This window comes from Gadus morhua, chromosome 1 (genome assembly GCF_902167405.1).
Source record: "Gadus morhua chromosome 1, gadMor3.0, whole genome shotgun sequence".
NCBI lineage: Eukaryota > Metazoa > Chordata > Actinopteri > Gadiformes > Gadidae > Gadus > Gadus morhua.
In genome coordinates, this window is record NC_044048.1 from 16,162,300 (window position 1) to 16,172,731 (window position 10,432).

The 10,432-nt window shown below is 42.8% G+C and overlaps 1 protein-coding gene across 1 annotated transcript; it reads left to right on the forward strand.

Moving 5' to 3' along the window:
- The first annotated feature begins 973 nt into the window (after positions 1-973).
- Positions 974-8,391, forward strand: spsb1 (splA/ryanodine receptor domain and SOCS box containing 1). The gene is made up of 3 exons (XM_030369945.1): positions 974-1,192; positions 4,171-5,042; positions 6,346-8,391. Exons 2-3 carry the CDS (start codon positions 4,349-4,351, stop codon positions 6,471-6,473), a joined length of 822 nt encoding a protein of 273 aa, XP_030225805.1. The 5' UTR covers positions 974-1,192; positions 4,171-4,348; the 3' UTR covers positions 6,474-8,391.
- The last annotated feature ends 2,041 nt before the right edge of the window (positions 8,392-10,432 follow it).

Here is a 10,432-nt window from a genome sequence, read left to right on the forward strand (position 1 = left end):
CTCAAACATCAGCAAACTTTCTTTAAAAATATATATATATTAATGTGACTAAATAGCGATGCGCAATATAAATATTACAATCGAATTAATTAATTGATTCGTTGTGACCAAATGTGTCCCGCATTCAAATCACATTAAAAAGTGCTCCGGTCAAATAATAAAAAGATAACGTCCTATGTCCTTTCCTAACCACTTACTCTTGACCTCGATGTAAACGTCATGATGTCAAGAAAAGATGTGAAGCATTCCTAAATCCTAAGGATTTATGAAAAGACAACCACGGTGTTGCACTGATAAGCTACGTAATGATGCGACGGCAGCGGTGATGGACTTGTGCCTGGTGACACTAGTTTCCCGAAGATGGACTCGGCCTACTCTGAGCGCATCTTAGATATTTAGATACTTCGCCCCCTGCTTTATGACCGTGTTGTTGTATGAAGGCTATATAAAAGTGGCCAACCCCGTGACAAATATCACTTCATTACTAGGGTAGGAATTGAAACAAAAAGGATAGGCCTACTAGTCCAAAAAGTTAGACAATTGAGTATGGATGCTCAGGTTCACTCATGTCCACTCATATTTATCAAAATGAATTCCATTTAGTTAGTAGGCCTATGATTGAAAAAATGCTACAGCGGCAAATACTTATAGTAGCCTACGGCATTATCGCCTTTCATTTCGTAGTCAAGTGTAGGCCTACTATAAGCCAAACATTATAAGAAAGGAACCATTGAAGCCCCTTCCCTTAGCATTACGAGTGGCCTAATCAAACAGTTCTTATCATCGCTGCCCCTTTGATAATTTGGGGATATTTCACTCAGTAGGGTACATTCCTAAGCAAAAACTACAATTGGGCCACAGCATACAAATTAGAACTCCACAGACATTTGGTAGACGGCATCGCGAGACGCCAGAAAATCGGAACCCGCGAGATCGATGAGATCTCGCGAGTCTACCTAATCTGGAACAGCAGCTGGGAGCTATTTTACCACGTGACGCGGGAGAAGCTCGAGAGTAGCCATCATTAATTTCACCCAAATCATGTTCAACCTAAAATGGTATTATTAGGTAAGTCTAGTAGGGCTACGGTGAGGAGGCAAACCACCATGGCGTAAGGTTAAAACCGTGAACTCGAAGCCGTGTACCTCGTCTCATTTGCCATCATTGTCCTACCGTTTAAATAGTTATAAGGGTAAGTGGATTATTTGCCTTTTGCTTCCTTTCACCGTTTGTTTGTCTCATTTTCAACTGTGAACAAGAACCGACGACAGGAGAACCTCGAGCTTTGCGATGTTCTTCTCTCGTTTCCTAATAAAGCGAATCCGTTTGAATGTAAGAAGTTGTTTTTGTTTCAATCGTTGACTTGTCACACCGTTGAACAAAGTGTTTATAGTGCTGCGGCATTGTGCGATAACAATTACGTGCCTCGCTTCCTGTGTACCAAACAAGCAAACACACAACATGTTTCAAACACATTGTAACATTATATGCTATTAACATAATTACTGCAGGCTTTTTGCGCTCTACCAATGGTCGCTCACGAACCTGGGAAGGTCCTTCACCATCAGATTAAGCAAGGAATACAAAATGTGCCTCTTATCTGTTGTATCTGACAGCATATAGGTGCTACACGGGCCTTATGTTAAAGAGAAATGAATGCAGTAGGCTATGTCGGTATACCTCATTAGGTATTCAGACTATCTGGATACCTATTCTTGTTCTAGGGTATGGGTTTTAGTTGTTACTTTGTAGGCTATATACCTATTCTTAGAGCCTGTTGGTCGATTTATACGTTTGATATACCTTTCCTAATATATTGATGTCGTTATTAATGTTTCGTACAGCTTTACTGCTTCTTACAATCGTTATTCTGCGTTAGGTATGACCTTGGTCAGTATTTCCTCCTATAGAACTAATTACATGAGCTCTATAGACTCACCAGGCCATAAGACAGCCAAATTGGCCTTTTAAGAGACACGCGTTTCCTTGGCTCTGCATATTCAAGCAATCGAACCTATTGCATTCAAATTAGTTTTAAACACAAGGGGCACCTGAATCCAGAATAATCCTACATATTGGATTCAAGCTGAAACACATCATGACAAACATTGAGAACACTAAATTTAACTCTTGGCCATGTTGTGTTTTCTATGGTTGTAAATGGCCTTTACATCGTATTTCTGTTTTTTGATAGTCTTATTCGTTTTTAGTTACTACTTGTATTGTTTGGGTGCAAGGTGGCGATCTGCCACATTGAGGAATTAAGGCGGACCACTTGGCAAACGGTATGCTTAAATTAACATGTTGCACTCCCCCAGACGCCCGGACAGGCATTGAAGAAGAGACTGTTTACATTCAGCTGTTGGCCACCCGTGTTTGCTCTTTTTCTCTCCTCCTGTTTGGCTATCACTGGAGAGACATGACCCATTTAAATGGTTGTTTACTTGCATTACATAAAGTGCCAAAACACTTCTCAATGAACTCTTGTCTACAATTCAATTAGAGTGGCCCTCTCAGCAGCCTGGTTCTCCTTGACGCACAATGGCCTAGGTGACCTCATCCAGGGTTGTGGCTTGTCCGATCAGCACCGACTACTTGTGGTGGTACCAATCACACGCATTATGTTTTCGGGGATCCTGGTTTGTTTTTAATGTGAACTTCCCCTTTTATAAAGTTGAGGGTGAGTCAGTACATGTGTTCAGATTAAGTTGTGCATGGTTGCATAATGGTCGACCTTTTGTGCCTTGATCTCTGAGGCTACAACAAGTGTTCTGTTGGAATCGTCTTTGTTGTGGATATGTAGCACCAGTGCATTATTGTGTGATGAGGGCTGTCGAACAGGACGCACCAGTCTTTTTCTTAAACTAAAAGTAAAAAATCTGTGGCAAACAAGACATGGCCTTGTTTTATATTTTAGAGCCAGATGTTTTATATCCGCTTTCCCTCAATCACTCAGACCAGAGACCAGACAACCAAATAATGGAAATAGCTGGAATTTCCCCCTTTTTATTTCCTATTTATGGAAATTTCTTGCTTTATCTGCCAGATTCGGGATTACTGTATGAAAAGTGAAATGTATATGCCAAACCGTTATAGTGCGTCTGCTTTCCGTGAAGTACATTTAGGCCTGGTATATTGTTTTTTCTTAAAGTTCGCTGCCAATACAATTTGCATGGAGGCATGTGCTCTGCTGGGCATCAAAGAACAAGGCTTCTTTAGTTAGTTCCTGAAATTGGGTTTATGAAGTTGTCTCTTGGATGTTCTTCAAATAATTTTCCACTCCTTTTGAACAGATTTTTTTTATTTGATCAATGACCAAATGCCCATCCTATATAACTTGGTCATAAGCAGATAAATTATACCCTTCTACCGTGTCAGATTTTGTCAGCTTGTGTTAGAAACTCATATTCCCAGAAGACTGATGACTAATGATAGAAGAACTGGAACAAAAGCAAGATGAGACATCGCAGGGTTACGGTTCTACATTTGATAAACACACACATCAATTATTGTCCACTGCTTCAGAGCTGTATTAAATGTCATGATGTCCCAACTACACGACTCCACAGAACACGGTAACAGTGGCAATCACCAGCGATGTCATGACATCCAAATAAACAGCAGGGATTGTGTAGAAACAATGACCTAACAATGGCTCTAAAGGCCTCACAGCTGTGGCTCCTTGACGGGTATAAACCGACAGACAGGGAATAATACAGGGAATAATTATTATTACCGAATAATAATACTATCAAGATGTGTGATTATTTTTGGTAGTGTCATGAAGCAGTATATTTCACTTTCAGTTTCATGTCTTTCATGGCCGGCGTCATCTTTTGACCTTGTATCAATGCAGTAGTTGCTGCTTAATGCGTTTTGATTTAAAGGTGATTCAAAACAAACTTATTTAGCGTTTATTTGTTTCTCCTGACATGCCACAGACTGGAGCAGGTCCAAAAGCTAAACGACGAAACGCTTTTGTCCGGTGTTCCTGGGCAACATTAACCAGCATTTTCAGCAATGACTCCAGCCACCACATTAAATTAGCCCCTTGTACCCATGGTGGTTTTCAAACTGTTTAGATCTGATGTTGGGCACGTGGCAAAAAGGCTTGTCTGTTGGATCAAACCAATATTTTCGTCACTTTTTCTCATTTGCAAATCTCTGCAGGAGACCTCCAGCCCCAATCTGCCCTGGCCTTGACCCGCTGTTCCCTAGAGACGCCCAGCCGGGTCTGGAGCTGCACCGTGGTGGACGGGGTCTGCAGCTGATTTGCTCTCCCCCGTTTGACCTAAGCAGGGGGGGGAGACGGGGGGAGTAGGGGGTGCGGTCAGAGCCCACTCTGAGCATGGGGCAGAAGGTCCCCGGGGGCATCAAGAGCATTGACATGCGGGACCCAGCGTTCAGCCCCCTAAAGCTGGAGCTCCAGGCCCTGAACCACACCAAACCGTCCCGGCTGGACCTGCTGCTGGACATGCCGCCGTCGGGCTCCGACGTCCAGGCGCAGCACTCGTGGAACGACGAGGACCGCTCACTAAACATCTTCGTCAAGGACGACAACCGGATGATTTTCCACCGGCACCCGGTGGCGCAGAGCACGGATGCCATCCGGGCCCGCGTGGGCTACACGCGCGGACTGCACGTCTGGGAGATCAGCTGGGCCATGCGGCAGCGCGGCACCCACGCCGTGGTGGGGGTGGCGACGGGCGATGCCGCCCTCCACTCTGTGGGCTACACGGCCCTGGTGGGCAGCAACACTGAGTCGTGGGGCTGGGACCTGTGCCGCAGCAAGCTCTACCACGACGGGAAGAACCGGCCGGGCAAGACCTACCCGGCCTTCCTGGAGCCCGACGACACCTTCATCGTACCGGACTCGTTGCTGGTTGTTCTGGACATGGACGAGGGAACTCTGGGCTACGTGGTGGACGGACAGTACCTAGGGGTGGCCTTCCGTGGACTCAAGGGCCGCAAGCTGTACCCCGTTGTGAGCGCCGTTTGGGGCCACTGTGAAATCAGGATCCGGTACATCAACGGGCTCGATCGTAAGTGAAAAAGTTGCATTTATTATAACATGGCAAGGTCGATGAACATTTACGCAGGAAAGGACAAAATTGTGGCTGGTTAGTGCTTTTAGTAGTGGCTGGCAAACTAAAACCTGGTCCTGGAGTTGCAAGTATATATTAATGAATGAGGGCTACCATATTACAGAAGAGCCGGTTCATTACAGGGCAACACGCTCCTACTTTCCAGCTAGACTTGAGTTGGTCAGGCCACGTAATCAACGACTATATAAAGTGGGTTGACGAGTCCCGATAGCCCTGACATAATTAGACAGTTTTCCAAGTAAGTTTTCATTTTAAATCCTATCCTAGGATCCCATCCTACTTTTAAGATATGACACATAGGTTAACAGATTAAGTAACTAATTAAAAATTATAAATCGATAAGGAAGGAACATTCCACTTGACTATTCAATGCTGTCTAGATGATGACCCTATTTCGGAATTAACTTCTGGCCCCTTAAAGGCCAGTACAGGCCACCGTAGTTTCTCCTACGTCGCTGGAAAGGGGGAGCAAGATGCCACCAAGTCCTACACATTGTACCTAAACTTTTATTTGGCATATTTCAATCAGATGTCAGTGAGTGCTTTGTTCTATAAGAATTATTTTGACCTGCTTCAGCTGTTGTTCCATATGGCTAAGGTCTCTAGTTCACATAGAGGAGCTGAAGCAAGTTGTGAATGACGTTCACTAAACCCATGCAAAGATGCATTAAATCAACACCCCTTATAACTCCAGGGCTCATGTGCTCTTTTGAATGAATAGGAATCTTTAAGCATAGTCTGAGCATCCTTTCTAGGTACTCCGCGTATTCAAAGTGTTTGGCATTATTTAAAAAAATAATGTAAAAGTACCGTAGTGAAGAACCGGTTGATGAGCCACCGATCATTATCTGCTAATGTACGCCCTTAAAACTGAGTTTGCCGATCATGCCATCATGTGATTGAAAAACGATGGTGCCAAGAAGTGCCAGCATTGTTTTCAGTCACTGAAAACAACTGTCCCATTTGGGTAATGGGAAATCTTTACGCATCACTTTCAAAATATGTGTGCGGGCCTTTTTTCCCACTACCCAAATGAGAGCCTCTATGTGTAAAATCAGTTGAGGGAACTTTAAGCAAAACTCGAGGCTAGATTGTTATTTCCAGTGCGATTTAGAGACCTTCTTACTTGAACATCAACCCAAAACTTGCTTATTAGACACCCATCTATTCCATGATGATACCATTTGCAAGGGTGGGGGTTGTTACAATCGCTAACCTGTACCCTCCTTCCTGTCTGCAGCGGAGCCTCTCCCTCTGATGGACCTGTGCAGGTGCTCCATCAGGGTGGCACTGGGGAAGGATCGCCTGAGCGAGATCCAGGGCTTACCGCTTCCAGCGTCCCTCAAAAACTACCTTCTCTACCAATGACCAATGGCTGACAATCACGGCATACACATAATCGCACACTCCTCCCCTTCCTTGCATCTCTCTGGGATCCCATTTGGTTTCAACCTACTTTACCACACTACTACAGATTATATCTAATCATCCTTTCTGTTTTTTGGTTCCCCCCCAACCCACTCCGCTCACACAAAATCGAACCTCAGTCAATAGCACTGCTTTTCATGTTTTGACAAGTGCTCAGATGACAAGACCTGCATTGCTCTTGGGCTTTGTACCCTACACTGTCTTCTTAAAATTCACAAAAGTGAGTATTCCCTAAAGTCGGACATCAGGACTCACTGAACACTATGCAGATGCTGGGTTCGCGGTCGCCTGTGAACACTCGCTTTCAATAATGCACCTCTTTCAGTTGTGACGGTGAGGTGGGATGACTCATTGGTACCTCTGCTGTAACCGTCAGACCTCTTGGGAATCTAGGAATTATGAATTTACCCCATGGGTTTTTAAAGATGGATGCGTCACACATTTTGTGTGCAAACGAGCTGATGAAATTAAATAGTAGCTTTTTCGATTTGGAGGTTGGAGCGATGTGCTCTTAGTGTCTGGCCACAAGATGGCAGCATTATCTTACATGGACACCACCTCATTGATATTAAAAGTACCCTCAATAAGTTGGCTTTTAGAAAACTTGCATTTTTAAACAAACTAATAGGATTTGCTGGAGAGGTGATGATCAACCGACTTGGTATACAGTCTACAGTAGGGCTTTTGATGCACCATTGTGTAGCATTTGCGAGTACTGCTATGGTAAACTTCATTCAGCAGTCACCCAAACTCCAGATTCTCTTTTCTCTTTGCACTCTTCACCATCAGGTTTCTCTGCAATATGGAAGTGCCTGTTTGTTTACCATTAGGGTATCTGACTGGGGCATGGGTATCATGACCAGAAATCTTTTATGATTCTATGTCACTGTGACTTTTGTGTGTAGCATGCACCTGCAAGAGAATTTCTCAAATTCGTCTCCTGTCTTTCTGTCACTTTATGCCTCTGTTCATTTTTCTTGGTGTTGGGATTTTAAAGTGGATGGATTGGTTTGGGAGCCATGTTCAAACATGAGAATGGCATGTCGCCTTCTTTTAACAACCTCCAAAAGCTGCATATGGTTCAGGCATTATAATATTTAGGCGCGGAAACCGCTATGATATGCTGCATCAATGACAAGCAATTGTGGTCAAATTGCCAACATGTGACATGCAATGGATATTTCCAATGTGTAATCTTTTTTCTAATGTGCAGATGTCTTTTTGTTTCTATTCATTTTAGCTTAGTGCTGGATGTGGACTCGTATTTATGGAGGACAAATTGTACCACAAAGAAATCATGAATATTTAATTTACCCTTTTAAAAACTGTTTTAAATAAGAACACATTAAAAAATTATCAAAGATCCTTTTTAATGGAGCATTAAATGGAACCTCAAAGAATACATTTATTGTTGGGATTTACGAATCCATCATTAAACTGCTTTTAACAGCCATGATAGTGTTTTTAAATCGATCAACTTATTAGACAATAGTTTAAAAGTATGTTTAGATAATTCCTTTATGATTAGTAGTTTTCCGTATTAATTTCCTTATTGCTTTTCCTTTGACGGAATTCATTTCCCATGCTACTCTAACAAAGACAAGCCTTTTAATCTTCTAAAGCTCACGCACCGACTGTGCCACTAAAGAAATACACAGAGATTCAAGCTCTTGTCTATACGACAATGTAGTTTTTAAGTTTGTTGCGTCTGGTGCATGGTCTGGACGGGCTGTCGGGTACATATTTTCGTAGTTAAAAAGATTTTCAAGCATGTTATTAGTTTAGCTTTGTCACCATATTAAAGATTATTTGTGGCCAATTTCTTAGAACACTTAATAAAGCTATATTTTACAAGAAAGTATTCCGAATGAATGTACAATATGAATTAATTGTCTTCCAGTCAGCGGATGGAGTGACCTAGAATTTATCTTGTGTTCGTTGGAATTGGGAAAACCAACAAACGTGAATTAACTAATCGAATGTTGTCTCAGTGGGTGTATTTCTCAAAAGTGCTTGAGTGTTTGTTTCAGAAATCAGCACCTAGTTGTCCCACCAGCTATTTTTGTAATATGGAAGGGGTGAAAAAATGTACGCACGGTGCATTCTGGATTAGGACCGATACATATGTCGGCCTAGGCCTAATCAATTGTTTTTTAAGATCTTTAGCATTCAAATTATTGCAGTCTATTCTTTTCGTAGGCTACTCTGCTGTTGGCCTTGATGGGGAGATATTTGAGATATTTTGAGCCCCATCTTCCTGCGACATTCCTGCGTCTCCCTCAGTACGGAGCCCATTTCAGCACTGTGTCAGTCGACAGTTACAATCCTACGAACGTCGTGAGTGCAGTGAACGTGTGTTCACTGCACTGTTTCTGTCTGTCTTGGGCGGAAATGGCATAGAGGTCATGTTTGTAGTTTTTTACTTGTCTACAAATTCAGAAAACCTTATATGGTGTTGCCCAATGAGGAGAAGAAACCATTCATATTTAAAGTTATTACTAGTATAATTATACAATTCATAACGTGTATATTCTATTCAATCAAATAAAATGGCAAATATATATATCAGATTGCACTTGACAATGTTCTTCTCGACGTGCTTTGACAGTTTAAGAAGAATTGCCATGCAGGGGCGAGGCTTGGTAGCTTACAATGTTTCCCTGCTTGTCTTGTGCCAACCTTACCTGGTTTGCAAGCTACAGAAGAAATATAGCGCTCAGATTTGTATTTTACAGGCATCAACATGGTTTCTCAACGGGGGGGCGTTCGCACAACCTTGGGGGGCGCTGGGAACGCGATTTCTTTTTCATTTTTTGGGGGGGATTCATGGTTCTAAATTTTTTTGGGTGAATGAATGTTCAATCCAACCATTTCTTCCTCAACTCTGTCTCTGTCTCTCTCTGTGTAACTATATTTCATTCATTGCTATTAGTGACCAGCGCGTAGTCACTAATAGCGTGTGAGTGGGGTTGTTAGTTTATTTATTTATTTTTTATTGTGGGGGGGGGGGGGGGAGGGGGGGGGGCAGCAGAGGTTTAGGTTAAGGTCAGAGGGGCGTTTGCTCAAAAAAGGTTGAGAACCACTGGCCTACAATATACCTCGTACGGACATTATTTACCAACAACAAAGCGTCCATATGGCCACTAGGTGGCTTCTAGTCATGCCATCTGACCATTGTATGTTCCTGCAATACCCGAGGCTGCAGTTTCAGGACCCTTGTTTAGTTTGTTTCGCCTTTAAGAAGCCGTTGAAGGCAAGTCAAGTTTTCCTATGTTGGCGTTGCAAATTAAGTTTAGGTCGATTTAATGCCATCAAAGGAAATATAAACCCATATCTTGAAGGCAGCGTCACTTAAAAAAGTATTTGGTCATAAAACTGCAGCCTCCGATAGCATATTGCAGGAACGTGCTACGGCTGTAAGATTATAGCAAATAAAACAACCTTTTAAAGATAATTTCAATATTAACTCTGTAGTTTATGAAGTACCAACACAGGCCCATTCAAAGTGATAAACACGAGGTTTCCTGCATTCCTTGTGCCTTCTAAGATGGCTTTTCAAGTGCGAAAACACTAAGAAGTGACTTTGTAATGGCGGGAAGAAATCTTAGAGAAATAGAAAGAGATGCCCTATATAGAGTCCCCCCGGCGCCTACAACGTGCTTCCCAAGGGCGTGCCCCGACAAACAGTCTAGGGGGGGCGCCAAATACTTTGATTCGTTGCATGGGTTTATAGTTCCCTTTGAGTTTCAGTTACGTACGCATGGCATGCATGCCACTTCCCAACATCTCGTGCTTCAAATGGCTGCCAGATCTCCGTTGTCATATGATTGGATTCCAAAAACAACAGTACTACAGTGTCTGGTAAACATATATCGTTTGGTGCAATATCAGTCCCTTTA